The sequence below is a fragment of the Rhinatrema bivittatum genome, chromosome 11 (genome assembly GCF_901001135.1).
Source record: "Rhinatrema bivittatum chromosome 11, aRhiBiv1.1, whole genome shotgun sequence".
Classification (NCBI taxonomy): domain Eukaryota; kingdom Metazoa; phylum Chordata; class Amphibia; order Gymnophiona; family Rhinatrematidae; genus Rhinatrema; species Rhinatrema bivittatum.
The window spans coordinates 7,620,598-7,645,004 of NC_042625.1; the positions used below are offsets into that span (position 1 = coordinate 7,620,598).

The following is a 24,407-nucleotide window of genomic DNA, read 5'->3' on the forward strand; positions in this document are numbered from 1 at the left end:
GTCTCGTCAAACACATAAACAAAAGCCGCAAGCAGCTCCTCAACCAGGGCCTACTTCAGGTTTTTGACTTCCACCTAGAGAGCAGCAGCCAGATTCCTCAGCCTCACATATCATTGGGAGGTCGGTTGTGCCACTTCCACAACATATGGCACTCAATCACCGCAGACCAATGGGTACTGGCAATAATTGCTCAGGGTTATCATCTGAACTTTCTCTCCGTGCCACCAGACTCCCCACCTCCTCCGATGTGGAGAACATCCGATCACTCCATCCTTCTGGATCAAGAGGTCTCCCTCCTTCTCCAGTCCAAGGCAATAGAACCTGTACCCTACTCTCAGCACGGCCTAGGGTTCTATTCCTGGTACTTTCTAATCCCCAAAAAATCGGGAGGTGTTCGTCCTATCCTGGACCTGCGGGCTCTCAACAAGTACCTCCAGCGAGAGAAGTTCAAGATGGTAACCTTAGGCTCTCTTCTTCCTCTTCTACAAAGAGGAGACTGGCTCTGCTCTCTGGACCTCCAGGACGCATACACTCATATTGCGATAACTCCATCTCATCGCAAATACCTGAGGTTTCTAGTAGGCCCCAAGCACTATCAGTACCGAGTGCTTCCATTCGGCCTCGCGTCTGCACCACAAGTCTTCACAAAATGCCTTGTAGTAGTTGCAGCCTTCCTCAGGACCCAAGGTGTTCACGTCTACCCCTATCTAGACGACTGGTTAATCAGGGCTCCCACTCAGCAAGCTGCTCTGTCGTCCCTCAATCTAACCTTACACACTCTAATTTCATTAGGATTTCTCATCAACTACGACAAATCCTACTTAGTCCCATCTCAAACCTTGTCGTTCATTGGGGCAGACTTGGACACCTTGCAGGCAAAGGCTTTTCTACCTTGACAGCGAGCGCTCACTCTCTTGTCTCTTGCACACCAGCTGCAGTCTCAGCAATCCGTAACTGCTCGTCACTTTCTCATCCTTCTGGGACACATGGCATCCTCAGTGCAAGTCAAACCAATGGCACGATTGGCCATGAGACTCATGCAGTGAACTCTACGGTCATAATGGACTCAAAGCGTTCAGCCCCTGTCGACCATGGTCCATGTAACCATCTTACTCCGTCAGTCTCTCGCCTGGTGGAGGCATCAGACCAATCTCCTCCAAGGCTTGCCGTTTCAGGCTCCAGACGCTCAAATAACTCTCATCACCGATACTTCCAATCTCGGTTGGGGAGCCCATGTGGCCAATCTGCAGACAAGGATCTTGGTCTCCAGAGGAAGCCAAACACCAAATAAATTTCCTGGAGCTTCGAGCAATAAGATATGCTCTCAGGGCATTTCAGGATCGCCTCTCAAATCAAGTTATCCTGATCCAGACAGACAGCCAGGTGGCCATGAGGAACATCAACAAACAGGGAGGCACGGGCTCCTTCCTTCTGTGTCAGGAAGCTGCACAGATATGGGCGGAAGCTCTCTCCCATTTGATGTGCCTCAGGGCCACCTGGTTGCCGGGAGTGGACAATGTGTTGGCAGACAAACCGAGTCACATCTTTCAACCACACGAGTGGTCTCTCAATCCCTCTGTGGCGAACTCCATCTTCCAACAATGGGGATATCCTCAGATAGACCTCTTTGCGTCTCCTCAAAATCGCAAAGTAGAGAACTTCTGCTCTCTCATTCACAGCAAACACTCTCAGCCCAGAGACGCATTCTCCCTCTCGTGGACAACTGGTCTGCTGTATGCATTCCTTCCACTTCCTTTTCTCTCGAAGACTCTCGTGAAGTTACCTCAGGACAAGGGAACTATGATCCTGATAGCACCTCACTGGCCACGCCAAGTGTGGTTTCCAATACTGCAGGATCTCTCCATTCGCAGGCGCATTCCCTTAGGGACGGACCACTTCTGATCACTCAAAACGGGTGCCTCTGCCATCCCAATCTTCACGCCTTGTCCCTGACGGCATGGATGTTGAAAGGTTAATCCTTCAGCCACTTAACCTTTCTGAACCAGTTTCCCGTTTCTTGATTGCTTCACGGAAGCTTTCCTCGAGAAAAGCTTACTCTTACAAATGGAAAAGGTTCACGTCATGGTGCTCTTCTCAGTCCCTTGACCCCTTTTCCTGTCCCATCACGAAGTTTTTGGACTATCTCTGGCATTTATCAGAGTCAGGTCTAAAGACTTCTTCCATCAGAATGCATGTCAGTGCGGTAGCCGCCTTCCATAAAGGTTTCGGGGATGTTCCTATATCAGTACAACCCCTTGTAACACGTTTTTTGAAAGGCTTGCTTCACCTCATGCTTCCACTGTGTCCTCTGGCCCCTTCTTGGGATTTTAATCTGGTTTTGGGTCGGCTCATGAAACCACCATTTGAGCTTCTTCACTCTTGTGAACTTCGATATCTCACATGGAATGTGATTTTCCTTTTGGCAATCACTTCAACTTGCAGAGTTAGTGAATTACAGGCCCTAGTTACCTATCCGCCTTACACTAAACTTCTGCAGGACCAGGCGGTACTCCGCACTCACCCTAAATTCTTACCTAAGTTAGTTTCGGATTTTCACCTCAATCCATCATATCAATCATCAATCCATCATACTACCTTTTTTCCCAGGCCCCATTCCAATCCAGGAGAGCAGGCTCTGCATACCCTTGACTGCAAACGGGCTCTAGTGTTCTACCTAGACCGTACAGCTGCCCACGGAGAAAGCACTCAACTGTTTGCTCTTTTCATCCTAACAAGTTAGGGCAGCCTGTGGGTAAGCAGACTCTCTCCTCCTGGTTGGCGGACTGCATATCCTTTTGCTATCAGCAAGCGGGCATTCCATTTCAAGACCGTGTTAAAGCACACTCTATGAGGGCCATGGCGACTTCAGTAGCACACCTGCAATCGGTGCCGCTTCCTGACATTTGCAGGGCTGCCACCTGGAGTTCTCTCCATACCTTTGCAGCCCACTATTGCTTGGACAAAGCCGGAAGACAAGATTCTATCTTCGGCCAGTCTGTCCTTCGTAACCTGTTTACAATGTGACGTACCAACACCCTTCCGCCTGCCCGGTGGGGTTCAGGATGCCCTCTACCAAATTCCACCCCTGTTGTTGTGCCTGTTGCACGCCTTTGGGTACATTTCGTGCATGTTCGGACATCCTCAGCTCTGTACTCACCCATATGTGAGGACTAACAGCCTGCTTGTCCTGTGAGAAAGCAAATGTTTACCTGTAACAGGTGTTCTCACAGGACAGCAGGATGTTAGTCCTCATGAAACCCGACCGCCGCCCTGCGGTGTTGGGTTCGTATCGTCGTCTTCTTTTATTTTTCGGCACTGCCTGTAGCTTTTAAACAAGACTGAAGGGGGACCCTTGCTGGCTGTAGAGTTAGTGCCATGCTGGGCATGCCCAGTAGGGGCCAGTCAAAGTTCTGGAAACTTTGACAAAAGTGTTCCGTGATTGGGCTCCATCCTGTGATGTCACCCATATGTGAGGACTAACATCCTGCTGTCCTGTGAGAACACCTGTTACAGGTTAGCAACATTTGCTGAGTCACATCTACTTGTTCAAGACCTTTCATGATTTTAAAGACCTCTATCATATGCCCCTTCAGCTGTCTCTTCTCCAAGCTGAACAGCCCTAACCTCTTCAGCCTTTCCTCATAGGGGAGCCGTTCCATCCCCTTTATCATTTTGGTTGCCCTTCTCTGTACCTTCTCCATCGCAACTATATCTTTCTTGAGATGTGGCGACCAGAATTGTACACAGTATTCAAGGTGTGGTCTCACGATGGAGCGATATAGAGGCATTATTACATTTTCCGTTTTATTAACCATTCCCTTCCTAATAATTCCTAACATTTTGTTTTCTTTTTTGACTGCTGCAGCACACTGAGCCGACAATTTTAAAATATTATCCACTATGATGCCTAGATCTTTTTCCTGGGTAGTAGCTCCGAATATGGAACCTAACATTGTGTAACTACAGCAAGGGTTATTTTTCCCTATATGCAACACCTTGCACTTGTCCACATTAAATTTCATCTGCCATTTGGATGCCCAATCTTCCAGTCTTGCAAGGTCCTCCTGTAATGTATCACAGTCCGCTTGTGTTTTAACTACTCTGAATAATTTTGTATCATCCGCAAATTTAATAACCTCACCGCAAATTTAATAACCTCACCGGTCCAAGTACAGATCCCTGAAGCACTCCACTGTTTACCTTCTCCACTGAGAAAATTGACCATTTAATCCTACTCTCTGTTTCCTGTCTTTTAACCAGTTTGTAATCCACGAAAGGACATCGCCTCCTATCCCATGACTTTTTAGTTTTCATAGAAGCCTCTCATGAGGGACTTTGTCAAACGCCTTCTGAGAATCCAAATACATTACATCTACCGGTTCACCTTTATCCACGTTTATTAACCCCTTCAAAAAATGAAGCAGATTTGTTAGGCAAGACTTCCCTTGGGTAAATCCATGTTGACTGTGTTCCATTAAACCATATCTTTCTATATGCTCTACGATTTTGATCTTAAGTATAGTTTCCACTATTTTTCCTGGCACTGAAGTCAGGCTCACTGGTCTATAGTTACCTGGATCGCCCCTGGAGCTGTTTTTAAATATTGGGGTTACATTGGCCACCCTCCAGTCTTCAGGTACCTTCCATCCTTTGTGCCCAAGGTAGTCTTGGAGTTTCATGTGAATCAGTCCATTTCGTTGCTGTCCCTAGATAGGCACAAGGACACGGACGAATACCGCCTCCTCCGCCATTTAAACATCAGTAGGCTTTTCGTGCAATATCTGGAACTTTCAGAACCGGTGCACAAGATGGGACTTCACGGTGGAAGGAGACAGGGCGAACCAGCTTCACGGGTTATCATAGCTCAGTGGATCAAGTAGGTGGTCATGGGAGCTTATGTAGAGGCAGGAAAGCCATACCCTTTCAGGTTATAGCTCATTCCACTAGGGTTCAGGCAGTATCCTGGGTGGAAGCTAAACTTCTGTCTTCTGTCAACATCTGCCAAGCGGCGACTTGGTCCTCCTTGCACACCTTCTCCAGGTTCTATCACCTGGACGTTCAGGCCCGAGAGTATTCAGTCTTTGCAAGGGCGGTGCTAACTGGACTGCGGGCACCGTCTCGCCTCAATCGGAAGTAGCTTCTGTGCCTATCATTGGTCCTGAATCTATCTAGCTTACACTAGGAAATGGAGAAATTACTTACCTGGAAATTTTGTTTTCCTTAGTGAAGACAGATGGACTCAGCATCCCGCCACGGCTGCCCAAGAACAGTGCCAAATAATTGTCCGTGAAATGAATATCAATTGCAAGAGGTTACGGGTAGGCCGTCACCCAGTCCCTAGATCAGGGTATATCTAATCTTGCTGGGATTCAGCATTTGTTTGAGTACAGTTACGGTTATCTGTTTTTAATCAAGTTTTAATCAAGTTTTTTCAATAGTATGTCCACAAAGGCTTTTGAAAAGAATATTGAAGGGTTGAGGTCACTGCAGCGGTGTATCTAAGGTGATGTCAGCTTTGAAACCTGACTCCATCTCCATCTGCTAGAAGGGGAGCACATAACCCATTGGTCCTGAGTCAGTCTACCCTAAGGAAAGTAAAATTATCAGATAAGTAATTTCTCCAGTACTGCATATGTCTAGTAGTGCTTTAGAAATGATAAATGGTTGCACATTTGATGAAAGTAATGTGCTTCTATACCTTGTTTCTGGGATGTGTGGTTTCAGCTATTCTCCTAGGACAAGCAGAATGGTAGTCCTCACATGTGTGACATCGTTGGATGGAGACCGGCACTGAAAATTTTTGTCAAAGTTTCTAGAAACTTTGACTTGCATACTGAGCATGTCACTGTCCATGCGGGGTCCCTCTTCAGTCTCTTCTTTTTCACGGAGCTGTCAACTTGCAGTTGTGGAGCTCATGCTGTTTTTATTTATTTTTATTATTTATCGAGTTTTATATACCGTCATATAGAGATCCAGTATCAAGGTATATAGTGAGGAGGATGCGTAATTGTCACTGGGTGTTTTGGTAGGCTTTGGTGAACAGCCAGGTTTTCAGCTCCTTCTTGAAGGTTTTTAAGTTAGGTTGTGTTCTTATTCGGTTGGGAGTGTGTTCCAGAGTTTGGGGCTTCCTAGGGATATGGCTCTTTTTCATGAGTTGATATTAGTTGTTTGGATCGAACAGGTGGAATTGTCAGGAGGCCTTTGTTGGTTGAGCGGAGGTTTTGTTGCAGTGTATGGAGTTTTATTGCTGTACCTAACCAGTCAGTCAGTCAGTTTCTTTTCCCTTCGGAAAGCCTTTTTTGTGCCCCATCCCTCCCGGCTTTAGCCGGAGGTGCGGTAAGTTTTTTGCCTTTATGTGGTTGATTCCCAGTTGCGACTTCCTCCGGTGTCTACTGGTCATTGACTGCTTACTGCCCTTCTTTTCACCATGCATCAGGTTTTTGTTGATACTGCCAGTGCCTTCAGACCATGTCCCTTACGGATCCGCATGAGGTGGGTTTCCTTTGCCTGGGGGCACCTCACGACATCTGGGGCTGTCGTTTTTGCGATCAGATGACCCCTAAGGGCCAGCACACCTGCATGGACAAAAAGGAGTAGCTGTTCGGGTCAGGAGGTCTGAGCCCTCGACACCGGCATCGGGGGCATCGACGCTGAAGGGGCACGGAGAGCTGATGGACACCGATCACCCCTCCTCTGCGGCTTCTGTCCCGGCTGAGTACCGTGGGAAGTTCCGAAAACATCGCCACCGGTCTCTGTCTATGCATGGTGCTGGGCATGGGTTGGCACCGGCACCTGCTGTGATGCCCCCGAAGCGACCCCGTGGTAACGAGGTATTGCCCTCCATTGAGGCCGCAGGTCTGAGGCGTTCCCCACTGATTCCTTTGCTGGGTGCAAATTCCCCTCAGGGCCCCAAGGGGGATCTGGCTATGCCACTTCCTCCTCAGGCTGTGTCCTGTCCTTGGTGGCCTTTGAGGAGGAGCTTGAACGCAGGGTGCAGTTGGCGGTTGTTCGAGTCCTACAGGGCATCAAGCTACTGGCTCCACCGATGCCGGAGCCTGCTCCTTCGATGTTGGCACTGCTGCTGGAGTGCCTAGACGTTCTGCTCAGCATTCTTCTCACACAGCCAATGCCAGTGCCTAGGGTGTCATCGATGCCCGGCGGCCATCGGTGCCACCACCTCCCGTGCTATCCCCATTGTATAGTCCCCTGAGAAGGAGGTTCCTTCGAAGCTGGAGGGGCCATCGAGGCCCTCAGTTCCGTGGCTAGTGTTACCTGGTCCGGCTCCAGGTCCTTCTGGACCTTTGGTGCAGTTGGTGCCCTTGGTGCCCAAGCTGTTGGGCCTGGGAAGGCTTCCCCCAGGGGTGTCTCCGGGCAATCTTAGCAGTGATGATGCCCCTTATGACCTGTGGGGGAATGATACTTCCGAGTCTTCTTCCGATGACTCTGGTGACCTTCCCGGGACCACCCAGAGGAGCGGCGCTGGTCCCCGCTTGAAGACTTAACTTTTGCTGGTTTTGTGCGGGCCATGACCGAGGCCATTCCATTCCAGCTTCTTATGGTAGTTCCTATCCATGAGATTTTCAAGGAGTTGCTCCTTAAAATTTGGGAACACCCTGTCTCCATGCCTCAGGTGAAAAGGAAGGCCGATGCAGTGTATTTGGTCCAACATGCTACAAGGTTTGAGAGAAGTCAGCTCCCTCACTAGTCTGTTGTGGTGGAATCCTCCCTTAACAGGGCCAAGTACTCCTGTATCCACGCCTCCGCCCCTCCAGGTCAGGAGCACAGGGTAGCATTAGGTAGGAAGGTGTTTCAGAGCGCCATATTGATTGCCTGGATCGCCTCCTAGCAACTTTGTGACACAGTATTCTCTGAACCTGTGGAAGCAGATCCAGGAGCTGACTGAGCGCCTGCCTCGGCAGCAGCAGGTTGCCTTTTCAGCAGTCATCCAGCAGGGTTTGGAATGCAGCAAGCATGAAGTTCGATCCACCTATGATGTTTTTAAGATGGTGGCAAGGGTGGCAACCTGCTGGATGGCCTGGCTTAGGACCTCAGACCTCTGCCCAGAGGTGCAGGAGAGGCTCGAAGACCTGCCCTGTACTGGCGGCGACCTTTATGGTGACAAGGTGAGGAGATGCTGTGGCTCAGTTGAAGGATCATCATGAGACCCTACAACATCTCTTGGCCAGTATGTTGGACCTGCCATCTTCGTCAGGAGGTCCTTCTGCCACCAGAGGAAATATTATCCTCCCGCTTCTCACACCCAGGCCCAGCGGGTAGGCTCTAGGTGCCGCTCTAGATAGCAGCAGACCCCCAGACCAGTCCCACTATGGGGTTTTGACTACAAGGGAGCGTAAGCCTACCGCCCATACTCGACTCAGGATCCTCCGGTCAGGTGCTGACTATGGTTCTTCCTGGACCGTTGGCCCAGAGTTAATCGAACCAGTGGGTTATGTCCTTCGTGCTTTGAGGGTATTGGCTCAACTTTCTGGATGTCCCTCCGGACTCTACCCGTGCCCCTCTTGGGGGTCAGTCCTCACATCAGGAAATACTGTTGGCGGAGCTCGCCACCCTTGTAATGGCCAGGACTGTCAAGCCCGTTCCACTGAATCAGCAGGGATGGGGGTTCTCCTGATATTTCTTGATTCCAAAGAGAACATGGCGACTTTGTCCCATTCTAGACTTGAGAGTCTTGAACAAGTTTCTAAAATGAGAAGTTCAAGATGGTTTCTCTGGACACCTTGATGCCCCTCCTACAAAGAGGATATTGGCTTTGCTCCCTCTATCTAAAAGACACCTAAACCCACATCGAGATCTTCTATGGAAATATCTGCGGTTTGTGGTCGACGAGTAGCATTTTGAGTACATGGTGTTGTCATTCGGCCTGGCCTCAGCCCCACGTGTCTTCACCAAGTGCTTAACCATGGTGGGGTGCGTACATCCACAGGTTGGGGATGCATGTGTTCCCCTACCTGGACGATTGGCTCGTTAAGCACCAACCCAAGAGGAAGTAGTACAATCTCTGCACTTGACTGTTCATTTGTTAGAATCCCTGGGGTTTATTATCAACTACCTGAAGTCCCATCTCGACCTGTCACCTCAGTTGGACTTCATTGGCCCCAGGTTGGACACGGCTCAGGCCCGAGCATATCTTCCTTGTGATCGGGCTGTCACGGTAGTATCCGTTTGCAGGAGTGGTCCATCAGAGCCGGCAGGTTTCGGCACGCTGCATGCTGCGACTCTTGGGCAACATGGCCCTGACTGTCCATGTCACTCCCTTAGCTTGCTTGCATATGCACAGAGCTGAATGGACCTTGTGGTCCCAGTGGCGGCAGACCACCCAGGACCTCCACGTCCGCATCTGGGCTACTCCGCCGCTCTGGGACTTGGTGGGAGAGTCTGGCCAACTTGGAGCAGGGGATGCCTTTTCAAAGTCCCCATGCCCAGATTGTGCTCATTATGGATGCATCCAACCTGGGGTGGGGTGCCCATGTGGAGGGGCTCCACATCCAGGGCTTGTGGTCTGCCTAGGCAGCACAGTGTCAGATGAACTTCTGGAGTTCTGCACTTTGGGCATTCAGGGATCGGCTGATCAACAAAGTGGTTTTTATCCAGACTGACAACTATGTGACAATGTTACATCAACAACCAGGGAGGTATGCGGTCGTTCCTTTTGTGCCAAGAAGCTGTTCAGATCTGGTCTTGGGCTCTGTTGCATGGAATGGTGCTTCGAGCCATGTACCTGGCCATGACAGAGAATGTGGTGGCAGTGCCTTCCGACCCCACGAGTGGTCCCTAAAACAAGCGGTGGATCCGATATTCCGCATCTGGGGGATCCCGGCTATGGATCTGTTCACATCCCCCTGCAAAGGGAAGGTGGATCAGTTCTGCTTCCTGTCTTGGGGGGTGGATGCAAATCAGCTTCAGATTCCTTTGCACGCCATTGGGGCAAGGGCCTTCTGTACGTGTATTCTCCGCTTTTCCTGGTGATGAAGACTCCTGAAGCTCACAGGACAGGGGAACTATGATCCTCATGGCCTCTCATTGGCCAAGGCAGATCTGGATCCTGATCATGCGGGATCTCTCCCTCCGGGAACTGTTCAGTCTGGGGACTTCCCCAGAACTCATCCCACAGGATTGGGGATGCTGCGCCATCCCAACCTCCAGGCCTCTTATCCCTAACTGCCTGGATGTTGAGAGGTTGATTCTGCAGCCCCTCGACCTCTCTTAACGTGTCTCGAGTCCTAGTGGCTTCTAGGAAGTCTTATGTCCTCAAGTCGAAGAGGTTTTCCTTCTGGTCTGAGCCCTGTGGCCTAGATCCGTTCTCCTGCTCTACACCGAAGCTGCTTGATTACCTCCTGCACCTTTGGGATGCTGGCTTAAAGACCAACTACGTTAGGGGACACCTGAGTGCATTCGGTGCCTACCACCAGGGTGTAGATGGTTCGCCCATCTCTGTGCAGCCCATTGTAGGTTGCTTTATGCATGGTCTGCTTAAGTTGAAGCCTCCCCTGTGGCCTCCTGCAGTGTCCTGGGATCTTAATGTGGTGTTGGTTTAGCTCATGAAAGCTCCTTTCGAGTAGCTGCGTTCTCATGACCTCAAGTATCTGACCTGGAAGGTCATATTTTGGGTCGCGGTCACATCAGCGTGCAGAGTCAGTGAGCTTCAGGCCTTGGTGACGTATCCATCCTACATGAAATTCTTCCATGATAGGGTGGTTCTGCGCACGCACCCTAAGTTCCTGCCTAAGGTGGTGATGGATTTCCATCTTTACCAGTCAGTCGTCCTACCCACCTTTTTACCCAGGCCTCATTCGCACCAGGGCAAATGGGCTCTGCAGATTCTGGATTGCAAGAGAACCTTGGCCACCTACTTGGAGCGAACAGCAAGCCATAGGCAATCTGTGCATCTCTTTTGACAAGACTAGATTAGGAGTTGTGGTTGCTAAGCAGACCCTGTCCAACTGGCTGACAGATTATATCTCCTCTGCTATACTCAGGCAGGACTGCAGCATGGGGGCCATGTCAAGGCTTATTCTGTTAGAGCCATGCCAACTTTGGTGGCCCACTTGAGAGCAGTCCATGTGGATGAGATCTGCAAGGCTGTGACGTAGAGTTCTCTCCACACTTTTGCCTGTTACTACTTTCTGGACAGGGATGGCTAACGCGATAGCTTCGGCCAGTCTGTCCTCCGGAATCTTTCAGTTGTAAAACCCAACCCTTCCTATCTACAGCCTTTTTTTCAGGTTCAGGCTGTCTCCCTCTGTTACCAATAGCACCACTTTTGTTGTGCCCGTTGGTACGTGGTTAGGTGTCTTGGTTTTTTTGTCTTCGGGGACAGCCTGTAGCTAGGGAATTACCCATGTGTGAGGACTACCATCCTGCTTGTCCTAGGAGAAAGTAGAGTTGCTTACCTGAAACAGGTGGTTTCCTAGGACAGCAGGATCTTAGTCCTCATAAAACCCGCCTGCCACCCCGTGGAGTTGGGTTTCATTATGTTTGTTTTATTTTTTCGTAATTCTATATTATAAGATTGAAGAGGGACCTCCACATGGATGCGAGGATAGTGGCATGCTCAGTGTAAACTTTGACATAAGTTTTCCTTGCCTGGCTCCATCTGATGATGTCACCCTTGCGTGAGGACTAACATCCTGTTGTCCTAGGAGAACACCTGATAGAGGTAAGCAACTCTGCTTTCATGAGACAACTTTCTGAAGTTATAAAAGAATCCAGTCCTATAGGAAAATTAAATGAGCCCTTCATATTCAGTATGTTTTGTTGCAGTCCCAACCACTCATTGTTCTTCATTCCTTTTTATGAGAAGTGAAACCCCTGCTTTTACAACCCCCCCCCTTCATTGAATACTGCATTGCATAATAAACTAGCTTAAATAGGGACCTGAAAAACTAGTGAAATTTAGATAGTACCTGTGTCCTGTTTAACAGAAGTCAAATTAAGCGAGTAACAGGTTTTCCTTTTAATGTTTTGACATTTGAGTTGGGCTGCAAAGCACATTACTCCGTGAATAGCTAGAAATAAATGCTTAGGCTGTCTGACAGCTAGGTGGTAGTCTAGATAGGATGTAATGTGTGTGTTTCTTCCCCCAGGGCATGTGGTGGGGTGGTTGGTGTGGTCGATGTTCCCTATCTGGTTCTGGAACCCACGCACAATAAGCAGGACTTCGCAGATGCAAAGGAATATCGCCACTTGTTGAAGGCAATGGGTGAACACTTGGCACAATATTGGAAGGATGTGGGCATTGGTAAAGACCTATAATTATCTTGTAGCAAAGATTAGCTGAAAGTCAGGGCTGGGACATCAGGGTTGAGGTAATGCTGGGCATATTGTTCTCTGCTTTTGGGCTTATTAATGGAAAGTGGCGTATCAACTCTGAATTAATACATACATATAGATCTCATATGGAGGAATTGGAAATATGGTATGGTTGGAAAAATATGGAACTAGATCTATGGGGAAAAGTTGATGGTAGGTGATAAAGATATAAGTAGCAGACAAAATCTAGAATGTAACACTGAGGCTAGAAGAGAAGATATGAAGACAGGGTATTTGTTGAATATTTTTATTCCTTTTCCTTCTGCTCCACCAGTCAAGAACATATGGGTTTAGTCCCCTCATCCAGCAGTTGGAGGCAGAGTTCCTGTTTATACCCCAGATCAGTCCAGACTCCTGGGTTTTGCCTCTCTGCCAGCAGAAAGAGACAGAGAAGAAAAGCTTTACTAACACTATTTAATCTAATGTGCACCCTGCAGTCCCTCAGTATTTCAAGCAGATGGTAAAGTTGTAAAACCTGCAATCTGGAAATATATATATATATATATATATATATATATATATAATATAATTTCTATCTTTCAGGAGCTTCCTCCTAGGGGGTTGTTAGGTTCTTAGTGGTGGCCAACCTCTCTAGTTGACGAGCAGGAGTTTGATGATCCTTGGTGGTGGCTCGTCCCTGCCTGCTGACGTGGTTTCAATTAGAAGGTGGTCCAGTTCCCTAGAGCCCTCTGGAACCAGCAGCCGTTCTGCAGCATTTGGAAAAGTAGTTTGGTTTTTTGCAATAATGATTGACCAAAAAAAAAAAATCCTATTTCCCTGTTCATACCCGGATCAGTCCAGACACCTGGGTTTTGCCTCCACACCAGCAGATGGAGACAGAGCAAGATTTGACGGGCTCTGCCACATATAGCAGGGTGCCACCCACAGCCTCTCAATCTTACTCTGTCTCCAGCAGATGGTACAGGTGCAGAGCCACAGCCTCTGGGATCCCTAGTGGGAGGTTTTTGGTAGTTAGTTTATTTTCAGCAGTATCTTGGTCTTGTATTTGTTATTTCTTGTAAAATAATTAAATAAATAAATAAAATAAACAAGACAGTCCCTCGTCGAGAGAGCCTCCCAGGGGGGGTAGAAGGTTCTGAGGGGACCACCCCCCCCTGGTCGAGGCTGCTGCTAAGGGTCGAGGACCCGGCCCTTCCTGCCTAGCAGCGTCGGGGGTGACACCGGGGAGCCCGGTTCACTCACCCGCTGCCTCCCGCGCTCTCGCCACAGCAGCTGCCGCCAGGGGGAGCTGCCTCTCCTTTGCAGGAGAATAGCCCGGGGGAGGATTCCTCTTCTTCAGAGTCCTCTTTTTCTTCGGACTTTGTGCTACTAATGCACAAAGTATTTAAAGCTAAGAAGGCAGGGAAGAAGTTGTCTCTGGGGGGTCTGGAGCTGCAACCAAAGACCCAGAAGCGCCGGAGAAGAGATAGGTCCCAGAGGGACTCAGACCTGCCTAAGGATAAGCGACGGTTGCGGTCCACCCCTAGAGAAACGGACACGGAGTCTACGTCTCAGGATGACACGGATCCCCAGGTGAGGCCCCTGGGGGAGGCCGATGAAGGGGATGTGGAGGTACCGGCTCAGCCAGGTACCAGCAAGGGATCTCCAGCGGTGGAAGGGGATGACCCGAAGGTGGTACGTCTTTTTAAGAAGGATGAATTGGCACCGCTTATTCCGGCCATTCTTCAGGAGCTCGGCATAGACGGCCCGCCGGTGGAGTCCCGTCCGCGAGCCAAAATGGATCAGGTTTTGTTGGGCCTCAGGGGGCCTACGGTGGCTTTTCCGTTCCACTTCTCGGCGACGGATCTTCTCCTCCGGGAATGGGACACTCCGGATCTGAGCCTAAAAGTTAGCAAGGCCATGGACAAGCTATATCCCCTTCCAGAGGATGCTTTGGAGCTCCTCCGCCTTCCTAAGGTGGACGCAGCGGTGTCGGCCGTGACAAAGAGGTCCACGATTCCATTGACAGGGGCACAGCCCTTAAGGACTTGCAGGATAGGAAGCTGGAGCTTCAGCTGAAGAAGGTCTTTGAGGTTTCGGCTCTGGGCGTTCGGGCGGCGATATGTAGTAATTTTGCCCTACGGGCAGGCCTTCGCTGGGCTCAGCAAATCCAGGCCAATGCCGGCCTCTCAGAAGAAGAAGCTGCTCAGGTGGGTCGCCTGGAGGCGGTGATCGCTTACAGCGCAGACGCGCTGTATGACCTTTTACGCACGTCAGCCAGATCCATGGTCTCCGTGGTCTCCGCGCGCCGTCTCCTTTGGCTTCGCAATTGGGCGGCGGATGGTTCTTCCAAGGCCCACCTCGGCTCACTTCCGTTCAAAGGGAAGTTATTGTTTGGCAAGGAGTTGGACGATATGATGCAATCCCTCGGAGAGAACAAGGCTTATAAACTTCCGGAGGACAGGCCTCGGCTGCGGGGTTCGTTTTCCAATAGGTCTCTGTTTCGGGGAAACAGGAAGTTTCATCCAGCGAGGTCTTTTGGGTCGTCTTACCGTCCAAGCTCGTCCCGTCAGCCGTCTTGGTCTCAGTCCTTTCGTGGCAGAAGATTTGGGAAACAAAGTGGCCCTCCAGCGGGGACGGGGCCTAAGAATTCGCAATGAAATTCGTCCGGTCCATTCCTCTCGGGGCACGTTCCTCTCCTGGTACCGAACGTGGGAGCTAGATTGGGACTGTTCTTTGAGGAATGGACCAAAATAACGTCAGACCAGTGGATCTTCACCGTGATAAGTCAAGGTTACGCTTTAGATTTTGTGCAGACTCCCACAGACAAGTTCCTTGTCTCGCTCTGCAATTACTGGGAGAAACGAGTGGCGGTGCAGGGAACGCTGCAACGTCTGCAGGACTTGGGGGCGATAATTTCGGTTCCTCCCGAGCAACAGTGCCAGGGCCGATACTCCATTTACTTCATAGTCCCAAAAAAGGAAGGGACATTCAGACCAATATTGGACTTGAAGAGTGTCAACCGGTGCCTTCGGATACCGCGCTTCAAAATGGAGACAATTCGGTCGGTAGTCGCCTCGGTTCGACCAGGTGAGTTCCTGGCCTCTCTGGATCTCACGGAAGCATATCTCCATATTGGCATCCAACCGTTTTACCAGAGGTTCCTCAGGTTCTGTATTCTGGGCAAGCACTATCAGTTCCGAGCTCTACCTTTCGGCCTTGCCACAGCTCCTCGCACATTCACCAAGGTGATGGTGGTGGTGGCAGCACAGCTTCGGAGAGAGGGTTTCCTGGTACATCCCTACTTGGACGATTGGCTGATTTGGGCGAAGTCCGAGCTGCAGTGTCAGACAGCGGTCACCAGAGTCCTTCAGCTCTTGTGATCTCTCGGATGGGTGGTCAACCTTGCCAAGAGTCATTTGATGCCGACAGTCCCTGGAGTTTCTGGGAGCTCTGTTCGACACGAGACAGGGCAAGGTATTTCTCACCAAGGAACGAGTGGTCAAGCTGCAAGGTCAGGTGAGGCACCTCTTGTCCCTACAGATGCCTCAGGTGCGGGATTATCTGAAGGTCTTGGGTTCCATGGCGTCCACGCTAGCTTTGGTTCCCTGGGCGTTCGCTCATCTGTGTCCTTTGCGGTCCGCATTACTTTCCCGCTGGAGGCCTGTGTCCGAGCAATTCCATCTACCGCTTCCGCTCATGGATCAGGCGAGAGCCAGTCTCCACTGGTGGCTGGTATCGGATCATCTGATGTGTGGAGTGTCCCTGGTCATGCCCGACTGAACAGTAGTCACCACGGACGCCAGTCTCTCCGGCTGGGGAGCGGTCTGTCTGGGACGGTTGATGCAGGGACAGTGGTCCAGGGCACAATCTCAGTGGTCCATCAATCTCTTGGAAACCAGGGCGGTAGCTCTGGCTCTCCAATCTTTTCTTCCGATTCTTCTGGGAAAGGCAGTCAGAGTCTTGTCAGACAATGCAAATACCGTAGCATACATCAATCGTCAGGGAGGGATCAGGAGTCGGCTCGTTGCAGCGGAGGCGCAGCAATTGATGAGCTGGGCGGAACGGAATCTCAGCATCATTGCGGCGTCTCATATCGCTGGAGTAGACAACATTCAGGCAGATTTCCTCAGTCGGCATCATCTAGATCCCGGAGAGTAGGAACTAGCCGGAGAGTGGGAACTCCTCTGCGAGCGGTGGGGCAAGCCACACATGGACCTGATGGCCACCTTCAGAATGCGAAGGCTCCACGGTTCTACAGCCGGCGGAGAGAGAGAGGGGCCGAAGGGGTTGATGCACTAATGTTTCCCTGGCCCACAAACGTATTGCTGTACGTGTTCCCTCCTTGGCCCCTGATAGGCAAGGTACTTCAGCGCATAGAACTTCATCCGATGGTTGTGATTTTGGTGGTGCTGGAGTGGCCGCGGCGTCTGTGGTTTGCGGATCTCCTCAATTTGGCAGTCGAGTCGCCCCTTCGATTTCGGGAGTCCGCGGCTCTTCTTCATCAAGGTCCCGTCTGTTTGGAGGATGCGGATCACTTCTGTCTCGTGGCATGGCTTTTGAAAGGCAGCGCTTGAAGAATAAAGGGCATTCGAATGCGGTGGTGACCACGTTACTGAGATCTAGGAAGCAGTCTACGTCCTTAGCTTACGTTCTGGTCTGGACTGTGTTTGAGGACTGGTGTGGAGATCGTGTAGTGGATCCCACGAGAGCTTCGGTCTCTGATATTCTAGCTTTCTTACAGGCAGGGCTCTCTTGTACCCTTCGGGTTCAGGTGGCGGCTCTAGGTTGCCTCAGAGGTAAGGTTCACGGAGTGTCTTTGGCATTACATCCGGACGTGGCGTGTTTTTTGTGGGGGGCTAAGCATTTACGACCTCCGTTTCGGCATCCTTGTCCATCTTGGAATCTTAATTGGGTACTTTCGGCGTTATGCTCGCCGCCTTTTGAGCCTATCAAGCGGGCAACACTGAAGGATCTTACGCTGAAAGTGGTGTTTCTAGTCGCCATAGCTTCGGCTCAGCGGGTGTCGGAATTGCAGGCTCTGTCAGGTAGGGAGCCATTTTTGCGGATCTCTGATTCGGGGGTCTCGTTGAGAACAGTTCCCTCATTTCTGCCAAAGGTGGTGTCTTCTTTCCACTTGAATCAATCGGTGGAGCTTCCTTCGTTTTCAGAAGGGGAGCGGGCTGATCCCGTAGTGCGGGATTTACGGAAATTGGATGTCCGCAGGGTCCTGCTCCGATATCTCGAGGTCACGGATCCCTTCCGGGTATCCAAACATCTCTTTGTGTTGTGCAGTGGCCCGAAGAGAGGAGGTGTGGCCTCAAAAACTACGATAGCTCGCTGGCTCAAGGAGGCCATTGGGTCTGCATACGTATTGCGTGGGAAACCTGTTCCCCTGGGCCTGTGGGCTCATTCTTCTCAGGCCGCTTCGTGAGCGGAATCCTCTCAGGTATCGCCTCAGGAAATTTGCAGGGCGGCAACTTGGAAGTCGTTGCATACGTTTGCAAGGCATTACCGTCTGGATGTCCAAGCCTCGACTTCTGGTGGTTTTGGTGAGGGAGTTCTCCGTGCGGGACTCTCTAGTTCCCACCCTAGGTAAGTTGGCTCTGGTACATCCCAGGTGTCTGGACTTGATCCGGGTACGTACAGGGAAAGGAAAATTAGTTTCTTACCTGATAAGTTTTGTTCCTGTAGTACCACGGATCAGTCCAGGGACCCTTCCGTACTTGTGTGTATTTGAGGTAAAGGAGAGTCCGCTTGTTGTTTTATTTACATAGATGTTGTCATTCATTCCTTTGGTTCTGAGAGTTCTGTTCCAGTTGGGGGTTTGGACTTGGCCGTGTTTGGGCGAAATATAGTTAGGTAGTTTGGTTCTTAGTTCCACTCTGCTTTGACATTACGTAAGACTGAGAGGCTGTGGGTGGCACCCTGCTATATGTGGCAGAGCCCGTCAAATCTTGCTCTGTCTCCATCTGCTGGTGCGGAGGCAAAACCCAGGTGTCTGGACTGATTCGTGGTACTACAGGAACGAAAATTATCAGGTAAGAAACTAATTTTCCTTTAAGGAGGCTTGCAGAGGGTTCTCAGCTTCGGCTGGCCCTGTGAATGGTCAGTGATCACACCAGACACAGTTTAGAGCTGGTGGTAGCTGGGGGTCCTGGCGTGAAGACTACCATAGAAGCTCATGGCGCCAGCAAGGATCACTGAAGTACTTGCCGCTCATATGGGGATCTGTGTGCACAGTTTAACCACATGGATTTGTGCAAGTGTTGTCTCGCGAGAGAAGGCAGCTTGGGCAGTTCAGATTCCGTTTCCACAGATAAATCTAGATTCCATTTTGGCAGGTAAAAGAGCAACAAGGTTGTTGGGAACTGCCACAGATCTTTTTACCTGTGGGAACGGCAGCCATCTTGACTGCAGTTATAGCAGCACGAGAGTCTCTCGGGAAGGTGGGGGATTCCTCTCCTTTATCACCTGCCATGCAGAGTCTCATGGAGAGGCAGGAGGTCTCTGAGGATGAGGAGGCCTTAATGCAGGAGGACTCTGAAGATTCTCAGACCTTTTTCTCAGATTTTTTTTTCCACTTCTTCACAGAACTTATCTGACTAGAAAGGCACAAGGAAAAAGCACCTCATACCCAGTGTCAGTTGCAAGGTGGCTCACAGCCTGCAAAACGGCCCAAGGGACCAACAAAAAAGCATCGCCCACCATCCAGAGAGTTATTGCTTTGACTGGGCAGCAGGGCGGCCCCATTGAGTAGTTTGAGGATTCTGACAATGGTCCGCTGGATGGTTCTCCCTCAGGACTATCTGGGAAGAACATTCCTTTTGTGGTGCAAGAAAGCTTTGAGCAGATTCAACTAATTGACATTCTCCTCCCACTTGGCCTAATGAGGCCAAGTGGATTCACTCCTTGATAACTCCTGTAGGAGGCAGGATACTGTGGCTCTGCAAGGAGTAGATCCATATTGCATCAGACAAGTAGGTTTTGGAAATAATTCAGAATGGTTACGCTCCATAATTCTTAACCCCGTAAATTGTTTCCTGAGATTTGCTCATTCCCCAGACAAGTTATTGGCAATTCAATCAACTTGAGACAACTTATTAATGTTTCAGGGCATATGCCTCATACCTTCCAGAAAACAGAAGGATTCAGATTTTTATTAGAGTTAAAGGGTGTAAACAGGAGTTGTATATGAAAATTCTCAGATCTGTAGTTGCCTTAAGAGAGGGGGAATTTCTTGCATCGCTGAATCTGGAAGAAGCATATTTCCATATTTTAATGAAGAAAAACAGCCAAAAGTATCTCTAGTTTTGTATTCCTGGAAAGCACTATCAGTTAGCTCTACCATTCGGCCTAGGAACAGCTCCAAGAACATTTACAAAGATAATGACTGTGCTAGCATTCTTAAGAAGAAAAGGGATAATGGTCTACCTGTGCTTAAATGATTGGTTGATCAAGAGCAAGTTTTTCAGAAGGAATCTCATTGACCGAAGTGGTAGTGTCTTTACTTCAGAGATTAGACTGGGTAATCAGCTTTGCAAAGAGCAAGCTTCAGCCAACATAGGTATTAGATCATTTGGGGGCCCTTTTCAATACCAAAGAAAGCTTGGTGTCTCTTACCTCACAGAGAATCACAGATTCATTTATAGGTACAGCAATTCTCAAAGGAAGAAGCTTCCACAGCGTGGGCTGATCTACAGTTCTAGGCTCAGTGACCTCAATAATAGATGTGGTTCTGTGGGTAAGAGCTCATATGAGACTTTTACAGATGTCTATTGCAGAGATGAAATTCCCAAAAGCAAGGATACAAGGTCCGTCTGGCATTAATGGAACCAATAAGGCAAAGCCTGAGATAGTGGTATTGCTCCCTAGATTTGCAGAAGGGCATGCCACTAGACTACCTAGATTGGATTCTAGTGACAACAGCCTGGCTGGGGAGCGCATTGCCAAGATCAGTACACACAAGGCCAATGGACACAAGAAGAAAGTTTATGGTTAACAAACAGGTTAGAAACAAGGGCATTAAGATTGGCTCTACTTCATTTCCAAGGACAAATTTAAGGAAAGAAGGTAAGAAATCTGAGTGACAGTGCCACTGCAGGGGCATACATAAACAAATGGGGCGGTACTCTGAGTCAAGGAACTTTGGAAGAGTGATATCTGCTATTCGAATGGGTAGAGAGAAATCTGCTTCAGCTTTCAGCATTGCAGGTCAAGAGAATGTTCAAGCAATTTTCTGAGCAGAAACATGATAGATGTATGAGAGTGGGGAGGCTAAGCCATTGGGCATACAAACAAATAGTTCAGAAATGTGGAAAATTCCAGGTGGATCTAATGGTGACCCATCAGAACTCTAAGGCAGAAAAGCTTTATGGCCGAAGGAAGGAGCCTGGCAGCAAGGCAATAGATGTGCTAGTATAGAGATGACCCAGGGAAACGTTGCTTTTTGATTTCTAACTTTGACCACTAATAGGCTGCATAATTTATTTATTTTATTTATTTAAAGGCTTTTATATACCGAAGATCATGTACTAGTACATATCACTTCAGTTTACAGAGAACCAACAATTGGCATTACAGCAAACAAAAATGAATGAATACATTGAACATGGAGTAGATAATAAGGATTAAAGAGAACCTCGAGAAGGCATAACATCCAAACATAAGAACGATACTGTAGTATTAGGTAATAAAGACTTTAAGTAAAGGCTCTTGTGAAGAGCCAAGTCTTCAGTTTTTTCTTGAACATCCGCAGGCAGGGTTCTAGGCGAAGAATAATAATAAAGAAGAGCGAGAGGTAGAGTAGATGTGGTACTGGGTAGTACCAGATTGGCCATGAAGACCATGGTACACAGATCTAAGCAGACTGAGTGGATCAGTCATTGCATTTTCCAGGAATCAGGGGTCCCCATTAGGGGCTTGTAGTAATGGAAGACCCATCTCCATTCTCTCTTATGGCATGACTTTTGAGAGGGCAAGACTAGTAAAGAAGAGTGATGATCCATCCGTTATTAAAACAATGCTAAATTCTAAAAAGAAATAATGCAGGGCTTGCACAAGGTTCAGGTGAATTTTTGAGGCATATTGTAGACCAATTAGATGTTCACTTTGGTGCACCCAAATAAGGGATATCATAGCATTTCTACAGAAGAGTCTCGACAAGGGCTTGGGCTTAAATTTCTTGATAGTTCAAGTAGCAGCAATTTCTTGCTTTAGGGGGAAAATTAGTGGATCATCTGTTTCATCCCACAAGCACGTCACAATTTCTACAAGGGATTAAATGCCTTCATCCTCCTATAAGACCAACAGTACCATTGTGGTATTTGAACTTAGTATTGCGTGCTTTAGCTAGGGCTCCTTCGAACCTTTAGAACAGTGGTTCCAACAGTGTCCTGGGGACCCCCAGCCAGTCGGGTTTTCAGGATATCCACCATGAATATGCATGAGGGGAAATGTGCATGTTTTGGAGGCAGTGCATGCACATTTTCTCTCATGCATATTCATGGTGGATATCCTGAAAACCCGACTGGCTGTGGGGGGAACCACTGCTTTAGAACAAGTCTTACTTGAAGGATTTGACCTTAAACTGTTTTTCGGCAAGATTCTGCTCTGAATTGCAGTCTTGGTCTTACAGAGCTTCATTTCTAAGGCTCAGTAAAGTCTGTAATGCTAACACCTATTCCATCTTTCTTATCAAAGGTGATTTCATCCTTTCACTTAAAACAGTGGATTATTTTACCAGCACTTGACAAAAATGATTGTAAAGGAGAAATGAAATCATTACACTTCTTAGATGTAAGAAGGTGTCTGCTAAGTTATTTAGAGTTGACAGAGGAATTTCACAAATTGGATGGATTTGTATTGTTTACCCATACACATAAAGGAGAAGCTGCTTAAAAGGCAATAATCTCAAGGTGGATTAAGGAAGCAATATCAGCAGCATATTTGTTACAAGGCAAACAAATTCCAAGGGGCATGGAGGCCCATTCAACAAGAATGTAGTTCTCTTCATGGGCTGAAATTGATGTGGTAAGTCCAGTTGACATTTGCAAGGTGGCCTCATGGATAACTTTAAGTCCATTTGCCAAACATTATAGGTTGAATGTCCTTGCAAAATAGGATGCAGATTTTGGTGCCATGGTCTTAAAAGTGAGTTTGCAATCCACCCACCCTTTCTAAATGGGCTTTGGAACTTACCATATGTTCTTGATTAGTGGAGCAGAAGAAAAAAGGTGAAATTAAGACTTATCTGATAATTTCCTTTCCTTTAATTTTGCTACAACAGTCAAGAAGCCCACCCAGGATGATTAAACTAGGCTAACTTTAAATTAGCGAAGAAACGCATGAGACCAATCAATAATGCTGTTCCAAGTAGTAATATAGTAAAGATTTTCAGGAAAACAGCTTTTTCTTCTAGAACAAGCAGGATGGTAGTCCTCACAGATGGGTAACATCAGATGGCACCTGGCACGGAAAACTTTTGTCAAACTGGCACACTGAGCATGCTCAAAGTCCCTCTTCAGTCTCATAAGAACATAAGAAATTGCCTTGCTGGGTCAGATCCATCAAGCCCAGCATCCTGTTTCCAACAGAGGCCAAACCAGGCCACAAGAACCTGGCAATTACCCAAACACTAAGAAGATCCCATGCTACTGATGCAATTAATAGCAGTGGCTATTCACTAAGTAAACTTGATTGATAGCTGTTAATGGACTTCTCCTCCAAGAACATATCCAAACCTTTCTTGAACCCAGCTACACTAACTGTACTAACCATATCCTCTGGCAACAAATTCCAGAGCTTTATTGTGTGTTGAGTGTGAAAAGTTTTCTCTGATTAGTCTTAAATGTGCTACTTGCTAACTTCATGGAATGTCCCCTAGTCCTTCTATTATTTGAAAGTCTAAATAACCGATTCACATCTACTCATTCAAGACCTCTCATGGTCTTAAAGACCTCTAACATATCCCCCCTCAGCCGCTCTTCTTCTAGCTGAACCGCCTAAACTCTTCAGTCTTTCCTCATAGGGGAACTGTTCCATCCCTTTTATTATTTTGGTTGCCCTTCTCTGTACCTTCTCCATTGTAACTATATCTTTTTTGAGATGCAGCGACCAGAACTGTACACAGTATTCAAGGTGCGGTCTCACCATGGAGCGATACAGAGGCATTATGACATTTTCCGTTTTATTAACCATTCCCTTCCTAATAATTCCTAACATTTTGCTTTTTTGACTGCTGCAGCACACTGAGCTGCCGATTTTAAAGTATTATCCACTATGATGCCTAGATCTTTTTCCTGGGTGGTAGCTCCTAATATGGAACCTAACAACATGTAACTATAGCAAGGGTTATTTTTCCCTATATGCAACACCTTGCACTTGTCCACATTAAATTTCATCTGCCATTTGAATGCCCAATTTTCCAGTCTTGCAAGGTACTCCTGTAATGTATCACAATCCCTTGTGATTTAACTACTCTGAATAATTTTATATCATCAGCAAATTTGAAGTATAGATCCCTGAGGCACTCCACTGTTTACACTTTTCCACTGAGAAAATTGACCATTTAATCCTACTCTGTTTCCTGTCTTTTAACCAATTTTGTAATCCACGAAAGGACATCACCTCCTATCCCATGGCTTTTTAGTTTTCTTAGAAGCCTCTCATGAGGGACTTGGTCAAACACCTTCTGAAAATCCAAATACACTACATCTACTAGTTCACCTTTATCCACATGTTTATTGACCCCTTCAAAAAAAATGAAGCAGATTTGTTAGGCAAGACTTCCCTTGGGTAAATCCACGTTGACTGTGTTCCATTAAACCATGTCTTTCAAAATGCTCTATGATTTTGATCTTGAGAATAGTTTCTACTATTTTTCCTGGCACTGAAGTCAGGCTCACTGGTCTATAGTTACCCGGATCGCCCCTGGAGCCCTTTTTAAATATTAGGGTTGCATTGGCCACCCTCCCATCTTCAGGTACAATGGATGATTTTAATGATAGGTTACACATTTTATTTATTTATGCCGTCACCAAAAAAAAAAGAGGGGTGGGTAAGAGTATGTAAATTTACCGGTTGGGACATAGGCTATAGGTATTGCCAATTATTAGGCTTGTATAATATTTGTTGAT

At 48.1% G+C, this 24,407-nt stretch overlaps 1 protein-coding gene across 15 annotated transcripts in view; it reads left to right on the top strand.

The window, feature by feature from the left end:
- Positions 1-24,407, top strand: part of MORC2 (MORC family CW-type zinc finger 2) — a 418,351-nt gene that overhangs the window by 267,909 nt on the left and 126,035 nt on the right. For all 15 annotated transcript variants that reach the window (XR_003859131.1, XM_029619027.1, XM_029619026.1 and 12 more), the window contains one exon: positions 12,105-12,259. Coding sequence is in view for 14 of the 15 variants with exons in the window: in XM_029619027.1 (XP_029474887.1) it covers positions 12,105-12,259 (155 nt within the window). In the remaining variant the exon portion in view is untranslated. The remainder of the gene's footprint in view (positions 1-12,104; positions 12,260-24,407) is intronic.